The sequence below is a fragment of the Peromyscus leucopus genome, chromosome 1, assembly GCF_004664715.2.
Source record: "Peromyscus leucopus breed LL Stock chromosome 1, UCI_PerLeu_2.1, whole genome shotgun sequence".
NCBI lineage: Eukaryota > Metazoa > Chordata > Mammalia > Rodentia > Cricetidae > Peromyscus > Peromyscus leucopus.
In genome coordinates this window covers 122681478-122709284 of record NC_051063.1, presented here as the reverse complement: position 1 = coordinate 122709284, position 27807 = coordinate 122681478, and the positions used below count along the sequence as shown (strand labels likewise).

At 42.1% G+C, this 27807-nt stretch overlaps 3 protein-coding genes and 1 long non-coding RNA gene across 5 annotated transcripts in view; 2 read left to right on the top strand and 2 right to left on the bottom strand.

Moving 5' to 3' along the window:
* Positions 1-415: 415 nt before the first annotated feature.
* C1H15orf40 (chromosome 1 C15orf40 homolog) lies at positions 416-6970 on the bottom strand. Its single transcript, XM_037197813.1, has 5 exons — positions 6803-6970; positions 5648-5774; positions 3573-3700; positions 1461-1572; positions 416-1138 (listed from the first exon to the last, which is right to left on the bottom strand). The coding sequence occupies exons 1-4, from the start codon at positions 6893-6895 to the stop codon at positions 1477-1479; spliced, it is 444 nt and encodes a 147-aa protein (XP_037053708.1). The 5' UTR covers positions 6896-6970; the 3' UTR covers positions 416-1138; positions 1461-1476.
* A 75-nt stretch (positions 6971-7045) lies between these two features.
* On the top strand, positions 7046-26843 carry LOC119086411. The gene is made up of 3 exons (XR_005089688.1): positions 7046-7225; positions 26351-26513; positions 26802-26843. It is a non-coding gene; the product is annotated as an uncharacterized LOC119086411 (long non-coding RNA).
* Positions 10902-27807, bottom strand: part of Btbd1 (BTB domain containing 1) — a 42731-nt gene continuing 25825 nt past the window's right edge. Inside the window, exons 5-8 of one of the 2 annotated variants that reach the window (XM_028873802.2) lie at positions 23658-23850; positions 17952-18039; positions 13078-13224; positions 10902-12636 (exon numbers count right to left, since the gene is read on the bottom strand). In XM_028873802.2, coding sequence (XP_028729635.1) covers positions 12478-12636; positions 13078-13224; positions 17952-18039; positions 23658-23850 — 587 coding nt within the window. In that variant the 3' untranslated portion in view covers positions 10902-12477. The remainder of the gene's footprint in view (positions 12637-13077; positions 13225-17951; positions 18040-23657; positions 23851-27807) is intronic. The other variant, XM_037197810.1, reaches the window with a different exon arrangement.
* On the top strand, positions 24867-25274 carry LOC114696132 (60S ribosomal protein L22-like). Its single transcript, XM_037197811.1, has one exon. The coding sequence runs from the start codon at positions 24932-24934 to the stop codon at positions 25211-25213; it is 282 nt and encodes a 93-aa protein (XP_037053706.1). The 5' UTR covers positions 24867-24931; the 3' UTR covers positions 25214-25274.

Below are 27807 nucleotides of genomic sequence, written 5' to 3'. Positions count from 1 at the left end.
CCTGCCCTCACTTCCAGAGTGCTGGGATTACAGGTGTGCACCACCATGCCCAGTTTATGCAGTGCTGGGGATCGAACCCAAGGCTTCATGCATAGCAGGGTGCACTGCCACCTGAGTACAACCCAGCTCACAGATGTGATTTCTGATGGGCTTTACAATGAGAAGGACTTCCAGGTAACTTTTACCCTCTTCTTTTTAAAAAGGCTTATTTTTAAAAAATTTTAATTTATATGATTCTGCCTGTCTGTCTCTCTGTGTGTATGTGTGTGCACATATGAGTGTGGGCGCCCTCAGATCAGAGGCACCGGATCCCTTGAAACTGGAGTCACAGGGAGTTGTGAGCCATCCCACATTGGGTTGTTGGGAACTGAACTCAAATCCTCTCCAAGAGCAGTAAGCATTTTTAACCGCTAGCCACTGTTCCAGCCACTTTATTCTTTTAAGATCTTTAGAGCTTCCTAAGAACTTCTAGATTTGAAGATTTACAAGGTTTTCAAAAATAACTGACATTGCATTACAAGTCTATGATTTCCACAAAATGTTCCATGTAATTTTTCAAAGATATAAAAACCATTTTTGCATTTAAATAAACATCTTGAAATAGAAGATGGGACTGTGAGGCAGCATGAGGTTTCTCACTTGTAAACTGATTTAGAAAGCCCCAGAATCCAGAAACCCTGAGACATGAGGCTCACGGCACCACCTCGAGTAAGGGAGCTGGGTTCTTATGTCCCCTTGTACGTTGTGATCCTCAACTGGTCTCCCAGAGTCTGCAGATGAGAGGCACCATCGTGGGTAGCAAAGGGTGAGGCCAGCGTCCTGACTGGCTTGTCCAGCTGTTCCGTGGTGATGCCTTGAAATTAGGGTAACATATTTCAGGCTGCTTGCATTCAGGGTTTTAAAGGTTTGTTTATCTATTTAACGTGTATGTGTGTGCCTGGAATATACATACGTGAACCACATACCTGCAAGTGCCCTCAGAGGTCAGAGAAGAATACCAGGACATCCTGGAACTGGCGTTTCAGTGTGAGCCCTCTGATATGAGTACTGGGAGCTGAGTCCGGGTCCCCTCGAAGAGCACCAAATGCTCTTAACGCTGAGCCATCCCTTCAGCTCCCACAGCAAGGAATTTTAAAGCCTATATTTAATGTATAGACTTAAATGTTCTACTACCTTTATTTATTTGTTTGTTTATTTGTTTTTTCGAGACAGGGTTTCTCTGTGTAGTTTTGGTGCCTGTCCTGGATCTCGCTCTGTAGACCAGGCTGGCCTCGAACTGTGAGAGAATCACCTGGCTCTGCCTCCCGAGTGCTGGGATTAAAGGTGTGCGCCACCACCACCCGGCTCTACTACCTTTAATCTTATTTTTATATATGTATTTCATTCCCTAAGTGTGGATACATATATATTTTCCCACCTAGCCACCTCTGTGTTGCTATTAAAACTCCTCCAGGACGTACTTATCATTTCCTGACTTTATTTTTTTTCAGCTTCCTTCTTCAGTTTCTCCAAGACCTCTTCTGGAGTCGTCGAGGCCAAGAGCTTCACCACCTTTTCCCGAGATTTACCACCCTGAACCAGAAAGAAAGACACACTCAGCAGCATCCCAGTACAGGCAGGAGCACAGACCTCTGTCCCCACTGCAGTGCGTCCGTCCGCACAGGGTGTCATGGATGGCCTCTCCTGAGAGCCTACTGTGGTGGTTTAAAAGAAAAAAAAAAAAAAAAAAAAAAAAAAAAAAAAACGGCCCCCAAAGGGAGGGGCGCTATTAGGAGGTACGGCCTTGTTGGAGGAAGTGTCACTGTGGTGGCGGGCTTTGAGGTCTCTTTTGCTCAAGCTTCACTCAGAGTGACACTCAGTCCACTTCCTGCTGCCTGTGGATCAAGATGTAGCCAGCACCATGTCTCCCTGGATGCCGCCATGCTCCTCACCATGATGACAATGAACTGAACCTCTGAAACCGTAAGCCGCTCCCTCAATTAAATGTTGTCTTTTATAAGCATTGCCGTGGTCCGGGAGTCTCTGCACAGCAAAGGAAACTCTAAGACATCTAGGCACTCTCTCCCCTGGACACTTGTACTTTACAACAAATTTGTAGGACTCTCCTGAGTTTTTGCCTTTTATTTCAACTTTTATAATAAAAGTCTAGCATTAAAATTTCAAGATGAATGTTTACGATACTCTATTTTTTTTTTTTTCTAAGACAGGGTCTCATGTAACCAAGATTAGTTCAAACTAATATATAGCTAAGGATGAACTTGAACCCTTGATCCTTTCTGTCTCTCTCAAGTGCTGGGGCTACAGGTACTTCTCACAATGCCTGGCCAATATTCTAATTGCAAGTAATTTGTTTAAATTACAAAGGAAAATAATTTTAAAATATTAAATATGAAAATATAGTATAAACTTTTTATGACACCTAAATATAAACAAATTGCTTTTTAAATTGTTATATATTTCTGAAAATTTCAAACAAAAAGCAACCACACATCTAAGTACTATAATTTACAATCATCTAAAACAACTCTTAAAAAGATTTATTTGAAATATACCTTTTATAAATCACAGAATTTGAGCAGGAATTTATCTAGATGGACTGTGTGTGTACACACAAGAGTGGAGCATGCCGCTGGGCTGACGTCAGACCCAGAGCACTGCCAAGGTCAGACATGATCTGCCACAGGTTGGGGAGGTAAAGGAAGTGGCCTGATCAAATGGATTCTTAGGTGAAGATTATTAATAGATCATTAATCAAGTCATTGATTAGTCAATGACTTTAAATGGAACAGATATGAACTGCAGGGTACATATAGCACTAGAACACAGGCAGAGCTTTAAAAACATGAACGTGGCCTGCTTCCTTGCATACAGATTCTAGTTCAGTATGTCTACAGAGATGCCAGGAGCCTGTTTTTAAAATTCGTCCTCTGGTGCTTCTGAAGTAGAACCACGGTATTAACTTCATATAAACTTGTCTTCACAGTAGGACTCCCCTGGAGAGCAGAACCAATGTGGGGCCAGAAATACTTGGGGAGCTTCTCAGTGGAGATGACACACAGGGACCATTTTACACTATTTCAGCATGGTGATGAAGGAAGGGAGCAAGATTAATCTGACAGTAGGTACAGGTAGGAATTTAGAAAGGAGATGAACGCTGTAAATGAGCAAAATAACGGACTGTAAGTAAGGAGTGGCCAGTCTCAATACGACGGAGGCAGTGTGGATGAAAGAGACCATGCAGTCTTTGTGTTTAAATGAATAAAGTTTTTAAAAACCGGCTTTATAAGGCTGGAAAGATAGCTCAGTGGTTAAGAGCAAGGGCTGCTCTTCCAGAGGACCCAGGTTTGATTCCCAACACCCACATGGTGGCTCACAACCATCTGTAACTCCAGTCCTAGGGATATGATATGCTCTTCTGGGCTCTGAGGGCACCAGATAAACACGTGGTGCATGGACATACATGCAGGCACAACGGCCATACACACGAAACATTTCTTAAAATTGGCTTTGCAAAAATTATAGAAAATATGAACTATGAACAGTATATAATGATTTAAAGGGGAGAGACCCACCTTTTCCAGAACCACATCACTCTTCCTGAGCTCCAAGACCTTGGAGAGATACCGACAGAGCTCTGCATTTGCTTCTCCCTCTGAAGGAGGTGCCGCAATTGCCACACCAACGGCCTCGGTGGTCAGATCTGGAATGAAATGACATGAACTTCGTCCTTCAGGGGTTCTTTCCCTCCATGGAGTGAGGAATTGTCAGTATGCATTTACCTGGGACAGGCTTTCCGTTGCTAACTGCTGAACTAGGTTCATTCAGTCTCTGGCACACAAACCAGGACTGAATTGAATGTTAAACTAATACCTCAGGGAACACAGATAAATCCGTCTCTACAGTCGTAGAACACACACCCACAAAAGAGAAAACCCTACTAACTAGACAGGTCTAGAGTCCTAGAGAGCATCTTGGACTTAGGCGACTAGAAATTGCCTTTGAATGGGAAGAGCTCCAGAAGGGAGTCGGAGCTGGGCTTCGGCTCCACCAAGGTCACTCAGGAAATGCAGAGATGAAGCTGCACACTAGATCACACAGGGTGCAGAGTCTCACACCAGGAAAAGCCAAGCCCTAGGCCAGGTTCCTCTCTTCTGTGATATGTATCTTCAATGCCTCCAATATTCAATGCACTTAACATTTATCTAACAATCACGCTACTTTTACGAGCATATAAGCTTTCCTAAAGGGCGTCAGCACAGTGCCATTATTAGCCCCATTTTATAGGCGAGGCAACTGAAGTCAAGTAATATGCCCTGCAGTACTTCACAGTTATTAGGAGAACAAGGTATTTACTCAGAGCAGTTTGCAAATGAGCTGGAGCGGGTCCTGCATCTGGGGCCACTCAGCCATGGCCATACACTTGTACCCTGTGTAACAGCACGTTTGTGCGTTCCACAGGTACGAGTTTATACGTTCCACGAGATGGTGAAGTGGCTCCTCCCTCACCTCTCAGGTGCAGTTTTTCATTTCAGCATCTTTAAAATCACGCCATGTCTTATGGATAGAAGAGTTTAGTTGATCCGATTGTTAAAAAATAATGTACATAAATACTCGTGTACCTTATAGGTAATTCCATCTTAGATTTGGCTTAGGAAATACCTGACCAAGAGGTTGGGCTTGGGGCATAAGCCTATAATCCTAGCACTTCAGAGGCTGAGGCAGAAGGTAAGTTTGAGCCCAGCATAGGCTACATAAGCAATTCTTATCTTAAAAAAGAAAGAAAAGGAAGGAAGGAAGGAAAGCAGAAAAGCTGGCCAAAGTATGGGCAACAGACACAAGATAATGAAGCCATTGGCACAGGCCTATCTAGCACTTTGGTTTGGATGTAGTATTTTCAAAATACAAAAATAATTTGGTATACAAAGCTTTATCTTGAAAATAAAGATTTTTCAAGATAATTCAGTTCAAACTTTAACTTTGCCTAGGAATTAGTCAGGGGTCTCAGAGCTCAGGTTTTCTCCCATTTTCAGGTTAATGATGGTTACACTACACCAAGTATCTCTCCCTTCTGTCGCTGTCTCTAATTTTTAGAACAGGAAAAATTAGGGCTAGTCTAGGCTATACACATGTTTCCTTATGTGTGCTTCCCAAATGTTTTGTTGTTTAGAGACGGGGTCTTGTTTGTATTCCAGACTGATCTCAAACTCAAGATTCCCCTGCCTCAGTTCCTAAGTACTCATGAATTACTGGTACATGAGACTAGGCTATCTCCAAAGCACCACATTTTTAAAAAGGAAGAGATACAACTTGGTACTAAATATTGTACATTTTGTTTCAAATACCTTTGTATGAGAACACAGGGTTTTTAAATAGAGAAGCCGCCAGGCAGTGGTGGCGCACGCCTTTAATCCCAGCACTAGGGAGGCAGAGGTAGGCGGATCTTTGTGAGTTCCAGGCCTGGTCTATTGAGGAAAGGCGCAAAGCTACACAGAGAAACCCTGTCTCGAAAAACCAAAATAAATAAATAAGCCTCTAAATCAGATATAAAAATACATTTATAGTCACAGGACAGGCTGGCAGCCTACAAGGCAGAGAGAAGGTAGAGACAGCATGATCCACACAAGAATGCATCAGTGCTCAGAGGTACCTGTCACAGCATTTTGTTTGGAGCCGGGTTTGGCATGGATAGCGATGGTGATACAACCTTTAGGATCAGTGGCCACAGGCCCTGCAGGAGGAAGTGGTGTCTCTGGTTCCTTGGTTTGGTTTTTACCCTAAAATGACACACACAATGTTAAGCGTTATGGAATATTTCATCACACTTTTATTGTGACCCATTACTACCCCTCGCCTTGACAAAACTGGGCCTCCCATCCAGCAACTGGCCACGAAGGTGATTCCCCACATCCCTCAGGGACCAGCCAGCCTCCCATCAACCCCCGGCGTTTGTACTGCCTTAGAAGGCCTGACTCTGGCCTCCACACCTTTACGCTGCTTTCTCTTGTTAGCTTTATAACTGACTTTCTCCGCAAATAGAGACTATTTATTATTTATCATTTATTTGGTGTAGCTCAAAGCTGGGAAAGAGGGGGGGGGGTTTGGATCTCATTCTGGCTACCTAGAACTTGTCCCTACAGTCTGCTTTATAGTTACCATTCCTCGAGAGTAGAGTCATTTATTAGTCATCTTTATATCCAATGCACACTAAAGCTCCGAGTGGGTGAGAGGGAGGGGTGGGTTGCAGAAAGAACAATAATGACTGGCACTTAAATGCCATGCCAAGAACTTTTTATTCATACATTCCAGGGCAGTCTGCAGGCAGTGAGTATGAAGAGATACTCCCTGACCTCAAGGAGCTGGGACCACAGCGCGGGAGAACCATAATGAAGCCCAGAATTGTGCTAAGTGCACCATACACAGTACATGACTGCACGGAGAAAGGCAGCCGGGGCTGGGGAGCTGGGGAAGGTGCCAGCAGGTGGCAGTGCCTGAGCTGGGTCACAGAAAGGAGTTGGAGTTTGTCAGGGGAGGGAGTGCTGTCTCCTTGACCGCAGGCAGGCAGAATGCAGAGCCTGCCGGGAAGTGCAGCCCTGGAAGTGGGGAGCGAGGCGGAGGCCGGCAGGTGCGCAGTGGAGCCTCGATCCCGTGGTCCTCAGGCGGGCTAAGGTGAGGCCCAGGAAGGCTCAGACAGGGATGAGTGACCAGCTGTCAGGGAGGTCTTCGACCCGCCAGGCGCTGCTCTAGTCCCCGCTGGGGTAGTCCCGTGGCCCACCCTCTCCACGCCGCGGGACTTGCCACTGGCCTTGCTCGTCGCACCGGCTTTCTTAGGCATTGTGGAAGCAGACAAGAGTCTAGCAGGGACCGAAACGCCGCGACCCACCGCGAGCTGCAGCATCCCAACCCGCAGGCACCGCGGAGGGCCACGGCGTGGCGGAAGAGTCCTGTGCGCCTGCGCACGTCGCGGGCGGAAGCGGCCTGCGCGTCGGCCTCCTCTGAGAGCGCCACCTTGCGCCTGGATGGCGCGGGTTTCGTTCTTTTGGAACCTGCCCGCTGCGGGTGTGATCACGTCGTGAGCCATCTTTGTCACCCATCCTTAGGAGTGAGTGACAAGAGCAGCCAGTCTCAGGGCTCGCCTGCTCCAAGCGGCGTCGTGGCAATTCGCACACTGCCGTGCGAAAGGAGAGGAGATGCACCGTGCAAGGGAATAGGACTGGAGCAGAGGCAGGTCAGTACAAGTGCTGAAGTTAGGGACTGGTCTTGTCCAGTTAGGTCAGAATGTGTGGACAATATTCGCCTAGAGGTAGGAAGATATCTGCCACCTAAATGGGAGATGGCTTGTAACCGTTTGAGGATCTTTGGGTCTTGGTCAGAGATGGAGGAAAGGTCACACGGTGCAACTAAGACTGAAGATGCCCAAGTCTGGGGCTGGTGAGCAGGGTTGGTGGTTTGAGGTGAGTTTTTAGGCTACAGTAAGTTTGAAATGATTGGAGAGATCAAAGTGGAATAGTTACAGAGTTATCTGAATACCTAACTGAAGCATCAGAGACCTGTGCAGGTGACAGAGAACTGATGGTAACAAAAGGAAAGACCGTCAGACACATCCCCAGTGCGCAGAGCTGACATGCAGGTCCAGCACAGAGCAAGAAGGGTCAGGGAGACAAGCCACAACTAAACGCTAGCCAGAGGTAGTAGAGTGCAAGGGCAGCTAAGGGAGATGGCTTCAAAGTGGACAGCTGATACTGATTATTTTTCTTATCTTTTTTTTTTTTAAATATTTTATGTCTTGAGTGCTCTGTGTGTATACTTGCATGCCAGAAGAGTCATCAGATCCTGTTCGCTGAGCCATCTCTCCAGCCGTGGTCAGCTGATAATTGTCACAAAAGAAGTGAATTGATCCGGTATTTACATGTCTAGAAAATGAGTATTGGTGACCCAGATAGGGGCAGTTTTAGTGGATAAATAGAAATGTGTAGATATTTCACACTTTGCAGTGAAGTTAACAGGAATCTAGAGGGGCTTGAGACTCAGGGACTTTAGTTTTTGAACCAGATAACTGCATTTGAAAGCACAGTAATGAGCTAGAAGATTTCAGAAGCAGGAACTGGAGTTTCACTAGTGGGGAGGTGCTGAAGATAAGAACTAGGAATAGCTATATAGTGTTTGGAAAATGGCAGAACCGTCTATGGAAACTCACCCAGTGGCACTGACAATCTGATTCAGGTTGGAGCCAGAGGAAGTCAATATCCCAATCTCCACTTACATCTTTTTTTTTTTTTTTTTTTTTTTTTTTTTAATGCTGAAGAACATGTTCCACCACTGAGCTACATCCCAAGTTACAGGACTTTGAATGCCTGGCCTCAGCAGCTAGGGAGCCAATCACATTGATCTGGGTGTATACAAGAGGACTGAGGGTCACTGAAATGGTTAAAGACCAATCTCCAACTGAACAGGGAAGGGAGTCAAGAGGTTGGCAAGGCAGATGTCCAAGGGCTGCAGTGTTCGGATTCAGTAACAGGTGGGACTGGAATGTGACTGCTGAAAACAGCCATTAAAGGTTGTGATCAGAATGGGGCATCTCAGTTTACTCTCCAAAGACATTCCATATGACAAGGTTATGAGATGTGGTCATGAGAAGGAAACGCCTGAAAAACTAGACACTGAGGCCAGCCTTATGGCTCAGGCATGGATCCAAGTGTTAAACCACACCACGCCTATTTCTTTTGAAAGAAGTTACAGTTGAGGCACAAAGTAGAACCAAAATTGTACTATAGTAACTTGTTGGCTTTTTAGGTGAACTCATGAAACCTCTGGAGACTGGGCAATCAGGTTTTTTAAGAAGGGAGGGGGGCACATGTTGGTGAATTACCGATGGTGCCTGGCAGGTGTCTAGATGGATAGAAGGAGAGGGAAGAGGTGCCCTGTAAGGAAGCACAGGTACCTCCAGAGTAGGACTCCTTCACACCAGCCAGAAAGAACAAGAGCCCTCGGCTCAATCTGCCACACATCCAAGAACCTGCCCCTGCAGAAAGGACAGGGACTGTGACCCACATGGTAAAACCCACTGCAAATGTCCGATTCCATTTTAAGTTCGGTTTTAAAAACCTGACTCCAGCTTCAGAGTTACTTTAGCTTTGCCAGTGGTTAAAGACTTAAAGCATGCAGTAAGAGTAAAACTCTTGGTCATTCTGGGCTGCTGTGGTTCCCTCTTGTTAAACAGTCATTTTGTTCAATTTGGCCATAGTCCACATTTTGAATGTGAGGACAAGACCAGACAGAAGGCCGAGGAAGGCACTAACTAGTAAGGCAAGAAGGGCAGCGAGAGTTAACATTTTGCATTTCATGTACCACAGTTGATGGCTGTACTCTTTTGTCCTATAAGCATTTTTATTCCATTTTTTTTTCGTTTGAAAGTATGTCTACCTAAAACTTTACGTGGACCTAAAACACGTATGTTTGAAATGTTTCAAAGTACAAATACTGCATCTTAATTTGTTGGGCAGATATAATAGCAACGCTTTTGTAGGAATACAAGTTAGTCAAATTATTTTTATTATTTGGAGGAGAGATTGCTGTTGTTTTGAGACAGGGTCTGTGTAGTCCTTGCTGTCCTGGAACTCACTCTGTAGACCAGGCTGACTTCAAATTCAGAGATCCACTTGTCTCTGGCCCCTGACTATTGGGATTAAAGGTGTGCACCACAACTGCCAGCTCTTTGGATGTTCTATTTACCAACAAGTCAGAGAAGCTGAGAAGCAACCAGCTGACCTTGCCTATATATATACCAATATATATATATATATATATATATATATATACCAGACCAAGCAAGAGATGTTCCTCTTCATTGTCCCAGAACCAAAACGCCCGAACCAGACTCTAGTTCTGCCCTTAGCTTCCTTTTTGTCTTCTCTGTCCAAATTCCTGCTTCTCTATGGCTAATTCTGCTCAGCTAGTCACTGGCTCCACCCCATTCAAGGTTAACTTTATTAACACAGTCTCAGAGTATCACATTGTGACTATCCCACAACAATGTGTCCTTGTTGGAGGAAGTGTGTCACTGGGGGTGGGCTTTGAGGTCTCAGATGCCCAAGCCAGGCCCTGTGTGGGTCTCTTCCTGCTGCCTGCTGATCCTGATATAGAGCTCTCTTAGTTACCTCTCCAGCACCATATTGGTCTGTGTCCCATCACACTTCCTGCCATGATAATAATGAAATGTTTCCTTTATATGAGTTCCCATGGTCATGGTGTCTCTTCACAGCAACAGAACATTGAGTAAGGCACCTAGCTTGAATTCCATCCATAGTGCCAAAATGCCAGTCCCTGCAGCCTGAGGGTTACTGTGTGCTGGCCTTTGTACTGAGTGCTTTGCTTACATTCTTGCTTGTCTGCATCAATATGTGTTGGTGTTACAGTGTCCAAACAAAGAAGTTACTATTTAGAACGTGTACTAAATGGTGCTGGGTACAATTTAAAGTCTTTATGGCCCAAGCTATTGAGCAGAGAAAATACTTTGTTGACAGACTTAGTTTAAACCTACATATTGGGGCCATGGCAGAGCCCTGGCCACAGGACAGGAAGGTCCTCTAGGCAATGCCAGATTGGTTGGAGGGGCATTGACTGCGGGCTGTGGGGCCACAGACAATAATTACAATGTCAGCAGATTCATGTGCAGCAGCTACGCTTACAGAAAAACATCACCACACCTTCTATAGTGCTACTCTCTACGAGCCCACGGGAGCCATTTTCATTCAATCCACATCAGGCAACCGTCCCTCGCCCCGCTCTGTAGTACTGACTGAAATTACAAATGCACAAGAGCTAAACTTTAATTAATGATAACCTTTGTTCCAAAGCAGCGTCTCACATTCACCTTTTACAGAAAGAGACAAATGACAAAAATAGATAAACAAAAACGATCAATTTATTCTAAAAATTCCAGGTGATGTCCCAATGTCAGTGAGTGGTTCCGTTTCTTGTACCTTCCATTGACTACATTCCATGCCATTCTTCAGTAAAAAACAAGGCATGGGAATGTCCCAACGTCAAAAGCACTAACTTACCTCTGGCATGCAATACGTGTTAAGGAAGAAATACCTCCCCAAATGGTTACTACAGTCTTTGCTGAACTTCAGTTATGCAGAATCACACATTCCATAGGTATTCCAGCTAACTGAGGCTGGCAACACAAGATCCCGGTACCAGAGCAAACAGAAACGAGTTCCCTCTCTTCAGCAACTTCAGGAGACCCTGGCCACCAGCACTGTCACCTCCCTGACCTCGTGAAAATACAAAATATTGCTTTTGATGAAATCCTTTATATCCTACTTAGAAAAAATTCTTAAGTTGATACTTAGAAGAATTTTCATTTTTAATAATTTTCCACAACTATCTGAGACTGATACACCTTCGGTTTAACTTATACAAGGTTTATTTTTTTGTAAGATAATCATTTTCAAGAGGAAAATGTTATCTCACTTGTATTTTAAAAATCTGCTTTATATAAAAATGTAGAAACGTCACACTGTCAGATATCCTTCTGACCCCTCTTACTATAGATGTGCCAGCCCACTAACCAGGTTACAGACACAGTCAAGCCTCTTTCTCTGTAGGTGATGGAAAGTCTCCTTCCTTCTCGGCAGCAGTACTGGTTGGACAGCTTTGATTTCAGAGCAGCTGTTAGGAACTTAGCATTCTGTCCTCTCTTGCTGTGTCCGGTCACTGCAGCGCCACAGCGGTGTCTGTCTCCACCTCCATCACATCTCAGCCATTTAGCAATTACTGGCAGCACCCAGGACAGGCACAGTGGGAGAGGAGTGGTAAAGACTCCATTTCAGCTCGTCCCTGTAGATCTGTTTCAGGTATTGTGAATTTGTACAAACTCCACTTACAGCTTTGAAACAGTACTGTGCAATACACTACCACACTATTACAACAACACCCTTTTTCTGCAAATGTACTGGAATTTCTCTTGGGTGTTTTTTAGGCTTACTTTTAGCATTATTCCAAATGCTAAAAACCAGATATTCCAAAACCCCAAATATAAATTCAGTTTTCTTAATTTTCTGAAATTAGTTGAGTTAAAAAGAATTCTGTAGGAATACTGACCCATTTCACCTAACTTTCAAAATAGTAAAAACAAGTTATAAAAAAAAAAGTGAAAACACCCACATCTGCTATATATGACAAAAATCTTTCAAATCCCAAATTACTGAAAGATCACGAGTCAGTGGACCTATGAAATCACACAAGACAAGTGGGAAGACTTCGGTTTTCACAAACTCGGTTCTCTTTGCCCCGAGGGTTACAAGAAAATGGAAAATCTGCCTTTGAATCATGCAGAGATTTAAATAAACTTTGCTTCCTCTAAGAAACTAAAATGTTTCTTATTCTGTAATTATAAATACTCAAGACACTCAAACTATTTGTGGCCAGTTGTTTATGCTTTTGAGATTAGACTGAATGGTCGGTAACACTAGGTTATGTATAAAATATTATTTCTGGTATTTGTCCATCTTCTATTGAAGTGCCATTGTTATTGCCAGGGGAGCTGAAAAATTGAAAGACAGTCTTGCTTGCAGCAGGGGTCTCATGGACGACTTTCTTCAGTCCTTTTGTGCCGTAGTGAGAATCTGGCCCCTACAGGAGAAGAATGGTTAGTGGTTGTCATCTGAGAGGCACTCAGTGTGTTCTGATCTGACTACTGGTCTACCCTCGTCACTTCAGATCCAGTGTAAATTTCAGTCAGTCATTTCATGAAATATGAAGTTTTTGCTTAAAAACAATTTAAAAACACCAATATAGAGTTAGGCCATTAACAACTGTGGAAAGGTTTTAAGGACACAATTCTTTTATCTTCCATGGAAAGTTCAATTCCTTTAAACCATGGGGCAGTTCTTAGGAAGCACTTTCTCTCAGAACAGCAGTGTTTGTTGGGCAGCACTTAAAGCAGCGGAGTATCTCAGCTCCACTTCCTCTCCCCTTTCTAAGATGCTCCCCAGCATACCAGCGACTCTGTGAACACAGGAGCCAGGAGCCAGTGTAGGGCGGCTGCGGCCTGTGCAGCTGAGTGCCTCTTACCTTGAGTGTTGCGCATGCTGTGTAACAGACATTGGGCAGGATCTCTATAGGTTCTTTGAACATGACCCTGAATGTGTTAGCAGTCCCGTCACAACTAAATCCAGTATCATTCTGTCCCAAGGTTTGTTTTTTCTCATATTCAATGATCTGTGATTTTTAAGAGAAGAAACATTGAAGTTAAATTGTAACAGTCTTAAAGAAAATATGAAGCCTCTAGAAGTTGCGATAATAGACTGTAAACTTCCCATGTTCTAATTTTTCTCTGCTTATCTCTAGTTATCAAAGATACCTTTTAAAGCATGTGATGATCAGAAAAGAGGAGCTCTTTAACTCATGCGGCACAGTAAGAATGGGAAGGCATCAAGCGTCGGGGCTTGGCTGCACAAGAGGGCTTCCCTACAAAACGCAGTTCCGTGTGTGAACTCGAACACAGGCTTGAGCCGGCATGGCAGTGCACGCCTTTCATCCCAGCACTTGGGAGACAGAAACAGGCTCTCTGTGAGTTTGAGGCCAGCCTGGTCTACAAAGGGAGTTCTAGGGCAGCCAAGGCTACACAGAGAAACCCTGTCTGCAGTGGGGTGGGGATGCAGACTTGGGATACTGGAGGGAAAAGAATCTTTCCTCCTTGTTTAGCCCATGTCTTATTAATAGGATAATCCTCTCAACAGTTTCAGTTTCAGTATTTACTGGAGTTAAAATACCCATGTCTGTAAATAATTATAGTTAGTTAGTTCTATCTTACTGGTTCTAAGTGATCTTTGGGGACAGTAAGGCACCCTCCAGGAGAGTCAAGCCAATAGAGGAAATAAATATGCAGGCAGTGCCAGTTTAGATGATAGAGAAACTGGACAGAGAGGAAACTGCTTTTGTTTAAAGAGGGGGTGACGCTTCCTGGAGGACGGCAGAAAAGCTGAAGTCAGAGCTTACCAAGTTATCAGGAGAGCTTCCATACATGGGGACAGTGCCCTCACAACCTGCCTTTCTGCAAACAGTCTAGGGAACAGTAATAAAATGGGCTAAGGTCGGAACAGTGGTTTCTCTGTAGGGAGGGGGGGCGGGCGGGAGGATCATGAAGAGTTCCTGCTGTGGTCTTGTCCTGTCCCTTGACTAAGCACTAGTTACACAGGTGTGTACAGTCTGTGAAAACTAAGCCATACATGCCATTTACTAATATAACCTGCCCCACCTCCCTTTAAAGACAAGGTCTAACTATGTAGGCCTAGCTGGCCTGGAACATTCAAGGGCTAGGATTACAGGTATGCACCACCATGCTCAGTGAATATACCTTTCAAGTATCTACTACCCGTTTAATAAAAAGGAGGCTGTACCCATAAAATTAAAATCTCTAGAAAATACCATTACACTACAACAAGGTGCCATTCTTAGCATATGGATCTATTTTCAACACCTTCCTGTATCGATTACCATCAATTTATATACTTGCTGCTTCCATACTGCTGTCCCATTGGATTTGGGAGAACTGAGATTGAAGCGGTGGGGGAGGCGTTTGAGTGATGTAACTGCTACAGTCCCAAGAGTCTATCTTTCCTAAATGGTAGTCCTTGTAGCTGGTGGCAGTGGAAATATGGATCAACTTTCAAAAATGTTCCAAGTTATCATGTCCTTCTTCTATCACACAAGTCTCTGGTACTTTCATCTGTTAATATAGCTGAGCCAGCCAAAGTAGTGTCTTGAGATGTGCATGGCTCTTATTTTAGGTGAAGGTAAAGTAGATTTCAAAAAAACAAACAAACAAACAAAAAAAACAAAAACAAAAACAAACAACAAAATACAAAACCAGGCACATAAAGATGAACTTTCACATAAAAACATGCGATCTCTTTCTTTTCTATGTCACAAGTCTCTGGGATGAGGACCCAGCTCAGGTACTACTAAGAAAAGCTCTCAAGACTGGAGAGCTGATTCAGCAGTTAAGAAAACTTAGTGCTCCTGCAGAGGACTGGGCTCAGCTCACAACTGTCTCTAGCTTCAATTTCCAGGAGATCCAATGCCTTCTCTCTCTCTTTAGGTTCTTGCATGCACACGGTGCACATACATACCCTCAGGTATATAAACATACACACAAAATAAATACTTAAAAAACAAGCGAAAGCCCTCTAGATGGTTCTACTGCAACGGTAAGGTCCTGGGGAAATGGCTTGGTGGGGAAAGTATCTGCTGCTCAAGCATGAAGTGCTGAGTGAAGATCCTGCCAAGCAGCTACATAAAAACCAGGTGCAATAAATAGCATGTGTCTGTAACCCCAGAGATGGAGAGGTGAGGTGGGGACAAAGACGGGGAATCCCTGGATATCACTGAACAGTCTGCTTAGTTACACTGGTGAGCTCTAGGTGAAGTGAGAGACTGTCTCAAACAAGATGCAGAGTGCTGGGCAGTGGTGGTACATGCTTTTAATCCCAGCATCCAGGAGGCACAAACAGGTGGATCTCTGTAAATTCAAGGCTAGCCTAGCCTACAGAGCTAGTTCTAGGACAGCTAGGACTACTCAAAGAAACTCTGTCTGGAAACAAAACAGCCCAGAAGATGGAAAGTGATCCTGGAATTATTTTCAACTTCAACTTCTGGCCTTAATCTGCACTCATACACCCACCTGCACAGACCAACACACACATGTACATACCACTATCCCCACCCTATCCCCACCCCCCAACTTCAAGGAAACATTAACTTAGAGGATTTGGCATTATGGTATGTTAGGAACCATACCTCAGCTGGTAGACACATGGTACTAGGAGAAGTTGCCCAGACAAACGAGGCTTTTCAACAAGGGTTAAATAAACCGGTTCTTCTAACTAGGTAACATAACTGGCTAGGTGAACTAACTTCAGCCTGTGCTTTAGACGGACTTCATGGAGTGTATCTAAACAGTTTTAAATATTGGTCAACACTCAGATGAAACATCAAGAAATTTCAAGTGAAAATCCACCAATTTCTGTCTCCTTGCTATCTTCAGGCCCTTGTGTCCAGAGGGGAACTATTTATTGTCAGGGGCTAAATAGTAGCTGCCTTTTAAAACAAACAAAAAAGCCAAAAGTAAGGAGAGGAACTGAAATCTTTTATACTCTGATTCAAAGATCTGCTGTTTTTCTGCACTGAAGAATCACAGAGGTCTCAGTATCTAGAGCCCAGTTAGTAAAGTGCCAAAAAAAGCCAGGTGATGGTGGCACACTCCTTTAGTCATAGCACTGGGAGGCAGAGGCAGGCAGATCTCTGAGTTTGAGGACAGCCCGGTCTACACAACGAGTTCCAGGAGAGCCAGGGCTACACAGAGAAACCCTGTCTCCAAACTGCCCTCACAAAAGTAAGCTGGGTGTGGTGGTGCAAACCTTTAATCTCAGCACTGGCAGGCAGATGTCTGAGTTCAAGGCCAGCTTGGTTTACATAGTAAGCTCCAGGAGAATGAGAGACTGTCTCCAAATTAAGGTAGATAACACCCAAGGAATGATACCCAAGGTTGTCTTATGGCTTCCACACTCATGCATGTACATAAACACGTGCCTCTTCATACGTGAACACACATAACCCGACACACAAAAACTGCATGAAAATAATTTTCTCCTCTATTCCTGGCTGTTACAGAACCAGATCTTTGAATTGCTGTAGTCACAAAGAATACAAAGTAGCAACATTTTAAAAAGCATGCATTTGACTACAAGGTTCAAAGTTTTTACTATTAAAGAGAATATAGTGGTAACATTTATAAGGCATGTTTTTGCTTTATTGATAAAAGTCTGAAACATGTTTTACTTCCTTTTCTCATATTTCTGTACTTTATGTATAAAATATAGGCACAGTATTATATAATTCATAAATAAAAGTATAACATTGATATGTTTTCAAAAATAATTTTACTTTATAGGGTATGCAATCCAATGGGGAACAGCAGTTCATTAGGAAGGATGGAAAAGAAGGTGTTTAACATCTGTGCCCTATCTACAAGAACAGAGGTGGAATAGGGAGGGTCTTTAGCATCTGTGCCCTATCTACAAGAACAGAGGTGGAGCAGGGAGGGTCTTTAACATCTGTGCCCTATCTACAAGAACAGAGGTGGAGCAGGGAGGGTCTTTAACATCTGTGCCCTATCTACAAGAACAGAGGTGGAGCAGGGAGGGTCTTTAGCATCTGTGCCCTATCTACAAGAACAGAGGTGGAGCAGCCCAAGATGTGGGGAGCAGCATGCTGGCACACACCCGTCATCTCAGCTCTAGAAAGACAGACATGAGGAGGAGGATGGCAAGTTTAGACCATCCTCAGATGCAAGACCCTGGCAAAATCCAACCAACACAAAAACAAAACAAAGAAAGAATGTAGCAGTATTTATTCAGACACTCCTAAATCAAGAGTGTCTGAGGCAGTGTGAAGTAATGAGATGCGTTCAAAGCACTCAAGTTCAAGTAACATGAAAGGGAAGAAGGGTATTTTAAATCAGTAAGACAGGAATTACTGTAAGGGTTTCCTGGACAAAAGTTAGCTCCGGGTATGCTAAGACTTTTGTAAAAGACCCCAATTTCCTGAAACCATAATTTTTACAACAACCACAAAACAGAAATGGTTTAACTTTTTGTTTGTTTGTTTTTTCGAGACAGGGTTTCTCTGTGTAGTTTTGGTGCCTGTCCTAGATCTTGCTCTGTAGACCAGGCTGGCCTCAAACTCCCAGAGATTCATCTGACTCTGCCTACTGAGTGCTGGGATTAAAAGCGTGCACCACCACTACCTGGCCAGAAATGGTTTAAAATACTACCGATGATTTCTGATTCCTTTGACAATGACAATGAAATCTGGGTTTTTGTCAAGACAGTATTTATTGCAAAGTAGCTGCTATATCTCAGGATGATAACAGGGATGGAGAGTACCTGTATATTCACTTGATAATCCGTGGGCCCATGAATAGATCCATACAAACCAAATCCAACTACAGAGATTCTTCTGTTAACTGTGAACCTGTGAGAAAGGATCCCATTACAAAATAACAGAAACAATTCTCTAAGTGTTCATATTTTGAAGGCTATACCTGGATTTTACTTACAAATAGAAATGATCATAAAAGACACTTTTGAAAATGTCACCTTCATTGCCCACAAATCCTAGTGTGGACTGAAGAGGAACTCAAGGAGGATTTATTCTGTATATAGTCAAAGGGCTGTGACCTAAATCCCTGCTTTTATTGTAACTGTTGGTTCTATGCTGCACCCATCGATCTCCCTCAGGAACATTCTAGTGATTAAGATCCAAGTCCCAAACTTGGACATTCTATCAGTTCAGTAGATACTCACCGAGGGCCTATCACACTGTCACTGTGTGTGGCCAGTCAGGAGACAATGGTGAACAAGGCACAGTTTCTATCTTTGCCACTTGGGAGATAGTGATAAGCAAGCAAAGGGATAGATAGTAATTATAAACTGTGGTAAGAGTTGTAAATGCACTAAACCAACAACTGATAGTAGATGGGTGGAGACAGGCACCATGAATAAAGGTTACAAAAAATAATTAGCAAGTCTAGTTTGGTCACAATAGTCAAGAAATACTGATCTATCTTACTTCATTTACTGTATGTGTAAAAACTGACCACTACAAAGGCAACTGAACAGACTGTATTAAACGTAGTAATTATAGATAATCTGTAATCCTCAGCATTTTCAGCTAAAGCTTCAATTCGATCACTATTAGTACTACTGGCACACCACTAGAGTTCCGTAAGTAGTTCCTATGTGCTGAGCCCTAAGCTCCATTTCTTACTATAACTCACCTCCCTGAAATAGCAAACATTAGTGAACTATCTATATCTATATTTATTATCCCAAGTTTTTATAGTCAAAGAAATAAGCTTTAGCCAGGCATGATTGCAACTACTTTCATGGTCCAAGCTACCCAAGAAGTCAGAGCAGAAGGAAAACTTGTGCTCACAAGATCAACCATCTGGACAACATAGTGGGAGAAAAAAGAGAAGGTGCTAGAAACACAAAGGTCAAAGGTCCTGCTCACAGAGTACTAGGGAAGCCATGAATACTAAACATTGAGGGTTGTCTTTTCAAGGAAAAAGATGTATAATCTGTTTTCTGCCCAGAAGGCTGGGATTAGAGGTGGCTATTAGCCTAGGTGGTCCATGCACTATTTGTAGGACCAGGCCATACCAAGCTCGTACAAGCAGGACTGGAGATATTAATACTCTAAGTGACCTTTGTGTTATCAGTATGGCAAGGGGCTCTCCCAAACTCCCACAGGACTGGAGGTGGCTAATAACTCAGATGACCTCTGCCCTATCTACATGACCTAGAACACACCAGATCCTCCCCTAGGCCCTTAGGCTAACTCACGTAGTCTATCTATAGAACCAATCTTTATGGGAAGAAATGACATGTACTTTGAGAAGCATTTCAATATAATTATGCCCCCTGTGCACAGGGCACTGTGTTACACCAGGAAACTTTCCCCCCAAATTGTACTTTACTTAAATGCCTAAAACAACCTGCCCAGTGTCAGCCTCTAGAAGCTTGAACCAACACTGGCTACTGAGTTGTGTTAGACTGGATTTCCTTCAGTCTTAAATGGAACATTACTCTGCTGGCACTAGTGTTTGCAGAGACCCCCACAAGAAGGGTGGGGAGAAAGAGGAAGAGAAGAAAGGAGGGCAGAATGGACAAACTAGGTCAACAGTCTTGCCAGCTGGAACATAATCTCACTCAGCTCAGGCTGGAGATGAAGCTCAGTGGTGCAGCCCTTGCCTAGTAAATATGAGGTTATTCTAACCTCAGCCCCAAAGGGGAGGGGGAAATGCTCATGTTCCTACCCCCACGCTATGTCACATACCCAGCACAGTAAGAGAACCACTCTACAACATTTCACAGTAATTTTTAATCATTAAAATCAGGATTTTATCTTTTTAAAGATAAAATTAGGAAATGGCCCAGGTATGTAGTTGGTGGTAGAGAGCTTGTTTAGGTCCTATAGTAGTCAATCCTCAGCACAAAAGAAAACCAACTCAGAAAATGCAGCTGATAAGTGAGTGAGTGAGAAAACACTGAAAGCGTCTCATGAATCCAGAGGTGAATCCTGTCAACCACCTTCTCTATGAACTACATTAAAAGTCATTATCAGATTCTGTATTTTAAACTCTTACTCATGTAATTCATCAATTCCTCGGATAATCTAGGGTTTTTGCAGTTCTTAATTATATGATAATGTATGACTCAGAGCAAAACTGTTTTATAAAGCTTTCATTATTTTCTTAGAATAAATTCCCAGGAGTAGTATTGATGAAAATCAAAGGCACACTCCTAGGCATTATGATATTTGTCAAACTGCTTCAAAAAAGTTTCACATTTGTCATTTATTTTTAAACTTCATGGTGATTTGGGACATAAAATTCTTTACCAAACAATAATCTATTTCAGGTTTAGAGAGGCGCACATCATCCTCGTCTGTTGTAGTATGTTCAAAGTTTCATTTTTGTTTAATGTTAAAACTTGACTTTATATGAATATTTTATGTGGTCAGTAAGGACCCAGTAATCCTTCCTTCTTTTTATCCCATTCTAAATGCTCATCTGGCCTCATGGTTTCTGAACTGTAGAGTGCAATCCATATAGCACTCCTTACAGACTCATTATTCTTTTTCATATTTGAGCTGCCTCTCTTTTTTAGAAGAGAATTTATTCTTCCAGATTAACTTTATATCTTGTTAGGCCACTCCTCTACCAAAGACATGGGTCTTCTGAAAGGAACTTTCTAACATACTCAAATTAATTTAGAAAGTTAACATATCCTTATTAAAGTGTGATTCCAGCCAAACTTCTCTAGATCTACATAGAAGTACTAATGCTGGACATTTCAGAGTTTAATCCTACATTATTACAGTAATGTTCAACATAATAAAAATATAATTTACTACAATATAGTAGAATATGTACTTAAAATGTTATTTATGCCGGGCAGTGGTGGCGCACGCCTTTAATCCCAGCACTCGGGAGGCAGAGCCAGGCGAATCTTTGTGAGTTTGAGTCCAGCCTGGTCTACAAAGTGAGATCCAAGACAGTCTCCAAAGCTACACAGAGAAACCCTGTCTCGAAAAAAGAAAACAAAAATGTTATTTACTTACTATAACTCAATTTCTTTTACATTTGAACTCTTGGGTTTTCTTATTGTGGCAGTACATATGTAAATTACACCACGCTAGTCATTATGTGTATAGTTAAGTGGCATTTATATCACTGTACAACTGTCACCACCATTCATTTCTGTAACTGTGGGCTTTGTATTTTAACAGAGGTTTTAGTGATGGTAAGAATAATCTCAAATTCACATTCTGAGCAGCAGTTACTCTTCTATTAGTTCCAGTAGGCTGCTTAGTAAGTTCTCTTTTAAGGTTCCTGTGGTGGACAGAACAGAGTCCCATAACCCAGAACTCCAAAATTCATGAAAGGAAATTTACTGTTGGGACCGTAAGCTGTAATCATATTTTATTTACAAACTAAAGCTATTTAGTGCAATTTTACTGATTTCCATATAAATAAAGCTCTTATCATTTGTTGTTGCCATTGGTAATGATGTGTATATTCCTATACACACAAATTTATACCCACGCGTGCACACGTCATATGTGAAGACACACACAGACCCCCTCCCCATCTTCCACTTCAATCCTACGAAAGACTCATCCTACACTGACTGTTACCTTCGTCTTATGAAAGAGCAGCTGGAGTTCGGACATGCAGTGACTTGACCAGGCCGCTCTACTAACAGATGTGTCTGTCACCTGGACCGAACCCTTCAGATGCAGCCCAGAGCAGCTTCCTACACTGCACTGCACTGCCCTTACCTTTTCCATCTCTGCAGGAAAGCTGAAACAGGGAGGCAGAGCTTCAGCTTGCCTGGGAACATGCAACTAAAGTCTCTGGCAAAAAAAGGACTAAAAACTCTGAGGAATGCTTTTAGAATTTGAAACAACTTTCAGCCAGTAGGCAAGTTCAGATATGGATATATGAATACATGGAGCTGACTCAACTTTTATCAAACATTGGAATGTAAGGTATTATATATCAGTACATATATATTGAGTGTACACTTCAGTTTACCTGCTAGTGTCCTACCAAAAGTCTATATATTGAAGTACTAACTATACTATCAGCTTCATTATCCTCCTTAAATTTTTATTATCAGCTGTATTTATTTCTCCTTTGTATTACAGAAAGGCCATTTATCCCCTCAAGTATGCACTATGAATTTCATTTCAAGTCAGTAAAGGAAGAACTACAAATTATTGTCTGGCAGTGGTAGTGCAAGCCTTTAATCCGAGCACTGGAGAGGCACAGAAAGACGGATCTCTGTGAGTCTGAGGCCAGCCTGGTCTACAAAGCCAGTCCCATGACAGCCAGGGCTGTTATACAGAGATAGCCTGTCTCAGAAGAAAAAAAAAATGACTACAGAAAACCTGAGCTTCCTAGAGCTGTACACTAAGGTCCATCCTGTTCTGAGAATATAGAGCTCTTGTTTATGACTGCACCAATGACTGCGAGACTCAGCAAAGGTGGTCGGCATCTCTAGCTAGAGTTTCAATTCCTACTTTCTCTTCAATGATCAATCACTGTTAGTGAAATGTTTTCGAGACGTAAGCTACTAACAGTTATCACCAGGTACAGAGGTAAAACGTTAGCAAAGGCACTCCTACCCACCTCCAGAGTCTTGCTGTCTATAGGAACCACTGTTTTCTTGTAGTCTCCTCGGTGATGAGCTACATTATTAACACGTTAACTCTGAGCTACATCTTCACTCTGCAAACACTCTATCTGGTCTCATGGCACTGTCCTCTTAAGGTGGAGTGGGATGTAGAATGTCCTCTCCATGGTGAGTTGGATCCAGAATATGTGTCTTATTCAACTCCGATCTGAATTTTGCTTCCTTCAGTAACTAACCACAGGGTATTTTCTTCTTTCAGTGCTCAAGGGAACTGTTGCTTGAATGGTTGATAAAAAACTCACCTGTAAAAACTTTGTGAATGGACAGTTCTCTGATAACTTTTAATTCTTCCCAGGGTAATTGGTCTACTCAGGCTTTCTTCTTCGGTCAATTTTGATAATTTATATTTGCCTATAAAATGATCCATTCCATCAAGATGTTCAATTTATTAGCACAGAGTAAACCCAGAATAAAAGTAAAAATTTCAAGCATATGATAGTTGCATTTTGATTTCTAAAAGGAATTTAAAGAATTGCTTCTTCCAGGACGGTTTGTTTTATTGATCTTTTAAGGAAAACATGAATTCATCAACTTTTCTACTTTTAACTCGCTACTGTCTTCATTTGCCTATTTAATTTCTCTAGTGCTCCTTCTATGTTCATTTTCTACTTACTTGGATTAAATACTTAAATCATTTGTTCCTATTCTTATTTGCTAAATCATTTGTTCCTACTCTTGTTTTTCCTTTGTGTGCAGCTATGGCCTCATCCTGTATTAAGCAAACTATAAAATAAAATATTGGTTAACTACCTTTCAAGACGAGGCTAAAGGCTAACCACTAATGGCCGCCCTCCCCCCCCCATGCCAAGCCCCCACGCGGACAGATACCTGATTCTGTCACTTGTTCCACTGTAGCCCCAGCGGCTCTCCACTTGCTGGAATCGATTGATGCAGCACTCCTTCCCTCTGAGGCAGCATCGTGGGCGATCAATGTATTCTACTCGGGGTTTAGGATTGACAGTAAAATGAAGAAAGAGATTTACCACTTCACGATCTGACAAAATTCCAGACTGAGCAGGACCTGTAGAAATAGAAAATAAACTTAGCATATAAAAGTTTAGCATACATTTGAAGTTTTGATCAATCCTTAAGGCTAATCTGAAAGAATGTGTTAAGATAAGTGAAAACTTAGATGGAACTCCACTGTAACAGAAATAATTTTTCTGTCTTCTCTCCTGAGTACCACAGACTTCCATTCAACAAAAGAAGCATTCTCTCTGTAGCAAATCATTTCCAGGACAGACAGGTACTTGTAACCATTCATCTCCCATTTCCTACTTGTCTGAAGCTATAATCTGAACAAGGGACATTTCAGTACAGAACAACAGAGAATAAAGCCTTATTTCTGAGATTTAGAAGCTAACAGAAGGTGAGAACTATGGTTGGGAAGCTGTGGAAATAGAAAACTATACAGTACAGTTTCCCAACTCACTGTTTCTTATTGGAGAAAAATGTTAAATACTTTATAAACTTACCAGAATTAATGCTGCTCCTTCATAAAAGAGGTCAGGAGATCCCTTGCAAAGCCAGTAAAACAATGGAGTAAGAGATTTCAAAATACTAGAAAATTTGGATTAAAAAGCCTACTGATTTTAAAACACAGAATTATAAAAAATTCTGTATGAGAGCCAAATGTGGTGGTGCATGCCTATAATCCCAGAACTTGGGATACAGAAGCAGCTGAATTTCTGTAAATTCAAGGTCAGCACACTTTCACATAGCAATTTCCCAGTCATACCAGCTACATAGTGAGACCCTGATTCAAATAAATAAATAATTTAAAAATCACATACAAATGACAAAATGTACTGGTTTGACATATACGATGATGCAAGCTTTACTACTTGTAATCTCTGGATAAGGAAATCGTACAAAGCAAGCAATCACGAAAGAGGATGGGGGGGAGGGAGGGAGGGAAGGAAGGTAGTAAGAAACAGAATTGGCCCTTTCTGCCTCCTCTGCCGCCATGGTGCCCGTGAAAAAGCTTGTGGTGACGGGGGGGGGGGGGGGGGGGGGGGGGGGGGGGGGGGGTGGCCGGCAAAAAAAAGAAGCAGGTTTTGAAGTTCACCCTTGACTGCACCCACCCTGTAGAAGATGGAATCATGGATGCTGCCAATTTCGAGCAGTTCCTCCAGGAGAGAATCAAGGTGAATGGGAAAGCTGGGAATCTTGGTGGAGGGGTTGTGACCATTGAACGGAGCAAGAGCAAGATCACTGTCACTTCCGAGGTGCCTTTCTCCAAAAGGTATTTGAAATATCTCACCAAAAAATATTTGAAGAAGAACAATCTCCAAGACTGGCTGCATGTGGTCGCCAACAGCAAAGAGAGCTACGAGCTGCGTTACTTCCAGATCAACCAAGACGAAGAGGAGGAGGAGGATTAAGACACATTGGTCTGGAATGTTTTGTATTAATTCATAAATAAAATTTACGAACAAAAAAAAAGAAAAGAAAAAGAAAAAGAATTGAACCTATGCATGATGAAACAAGAGCTGGATAAAAATTCCTTCCAGATCGCTTAAAATTTTAAGGATATAAGCTGAGGAGATGCCTTAGTCTATAAATAAGGTTGAACCCCAGCACCCATGTAAGAAGCCAGGGATGATGGTACATACTTACAATCCCAGCATTGGGAGGCAAAGCCAGGCAGAGTCCAAGTTAGAGACTGTCTCAAAAAGAAAACTAATGTGGCACATGGCAACTTATAGACTAATAGAAATGGGTTAATTTAAGATATAAGAACTAGATAACAAGAAGCCTGCTGTGGCCATACAGTTTGTAAGCAATATAAGTCTCTGTGTGTTTACTTGGTTGGGTCTGAGCAGCTGCGGGACTGGCAGGTGAGAGAGATTTGTCCTGACCGTGGGCCAGGCAGGAAAACTCTAGCTACAAGGAACAACACTCAAGACTGACCTCTGGCTTCTACATGTTTGTGTGTAACATTGCAACACACACACACACACTTACACACTTTTTAAGGTTAAAAATGCATGATAATTCAAGCCTATAGCATGAGAATTTTCCTAGGTTGAAAAGAGAGTCTTTACTGGGTGGTTGTGGCACATGCCTTTAATTCCAGCACTCAAGAGCAGAAGAGCAGAGGCAGGCAGATCTCTGAGTTCAAGATCAGCCTAGTCTACAAAGTGAGTGCCAGAATAGCCAGAGCGACACAGAGAAAACAAAACAAAATAAACAAAAAAGAAAAAACAGGAAGTCTTCAGGTCATGAAAAACATGTAACAGCTTAAAGAAAATAAAATAGCATTCACTAAAATTAACAGAGGGATAAATCAAAAAATTAAATGTCTGTTGTGTAAAAGTACCCCTAATACATCATCGACAACCTACTGGAAAGTAAAGTAATGTAAAATCCTAGAGTACCTGACAAAAGGTATGTATCTTCTATGTACCTTCTAAAGAGGTCATAAAAGGACTGGCCAAGGGAAATAATGTAAGCCAAAAGGAAACAGGATCACATTGACATAATAGATGAAAAACTGTTAAACTGAATTGTATTTCCAGAAACATATCCTTGAAAATTGATAGCAGGAAAAGATGTTTACAGATGAACACAGGGGCAAAGACTCTAATGGCCGAATACCTGCTGTGAGAAATACTCATTGTTTAGCTTGATGGATGATCCCAGATAGAAGCACAGCAATCATCAGAAAGGATAAATTTACAGGTAATCTAAAATGACTACTGATTTTTAAGATAACATCATCTTATGGGCTTTAAAATATATTAAGAGTTAAAGTACATGAAATGGCAACAAATACTGAAGAGTTAAGTATTAGTAAAATCTTTTGTACTGTATGGGAAATTTTAATTTGAAATTTTTAATTTTTAAGAATTACCTTTAAAATCTTATAAGGAAGCATTTGTATATTATCAAGTAACCCACCAAAAGAATAGTCAATGATACTGATTTCTCTTTATTTGCTTAACTTTTCTTGCTTTCACTAAAAAATAGTAAAAGAATGTTTACCAAGCAAACAGAAGAAAACAAAATATCAGAAATCACTTGGTTCCTCCAAAAGAAAAAGGGGGAGAAAGAGGAAACAAACAAAATCCACTACAAATCCACAGCTGAGTCAAAAACAAGCAGCAAGATGGTAAACCAAATGTACCAAGGACCTACTGAATGTAAACCAAATGTACCAAGACCTACTGAATGTAAACCAAATGTACCAAGGACCTACTGAATGTAAACCAAATGTACCAAGACCTACTGAATGTAAACCAAATGTACCAAGGACCTACTGAATGTAAACCAAATGTACCAAAGGACCTACTGAATGTAAACCAAATGTACCAATGACCTATTAAATGTAAATCAAATGTACAATGATCTAGTAAATGTAAACTAAATATTCCAAGCAAAAGATAATGCTTAAATTGGATGCCTTAAAAAAATGAAACTTAGGCTGAGCAGTGGTGGCGCACACCTTTAATCCCAGCACTTGGGAGGCAGAGATAGGCGGATCTCTATGAGCTCGAGGCCAGCCTGGTCTACAGAGTGAGATCCAGGAAAGGCGCAAAGCTACACAGAGAAAGCCTGTCTCAAAAAAACCAAAAAAAAAAAAAATCCAAACCAACCAAACAAACAAAAAAGCAGCTTGTAAGAACATAACTGGCCGGGCGGCGGTGGCGCACACCTTTAATCCCAGCACTTGGGAGGCAGAGCCAGGTGGATCTCTGTGAGTTCAAGGCCAGCCTGGGCTACCAAGTGAGTTCCAGAAGAGGCGCAAAGCTACACAGAGAAACCCTGTCTCGAAAAACCAAAAAAAAAAAAAAAAAAAAAAAAAAAAAAAAAAACCAAAAAAAAAAAAAAAAAAGAACATAACTGATATACAAAGACAATGAAAACCTAATAAAAAGAATGGGGAAATATAGAATACAGGTTTGGAAAGATGGTTTAATAAGTAATAGCATACTCTTGTAGAGACCTAGTTTGATTCCCAGCTCCAAGGGGATTC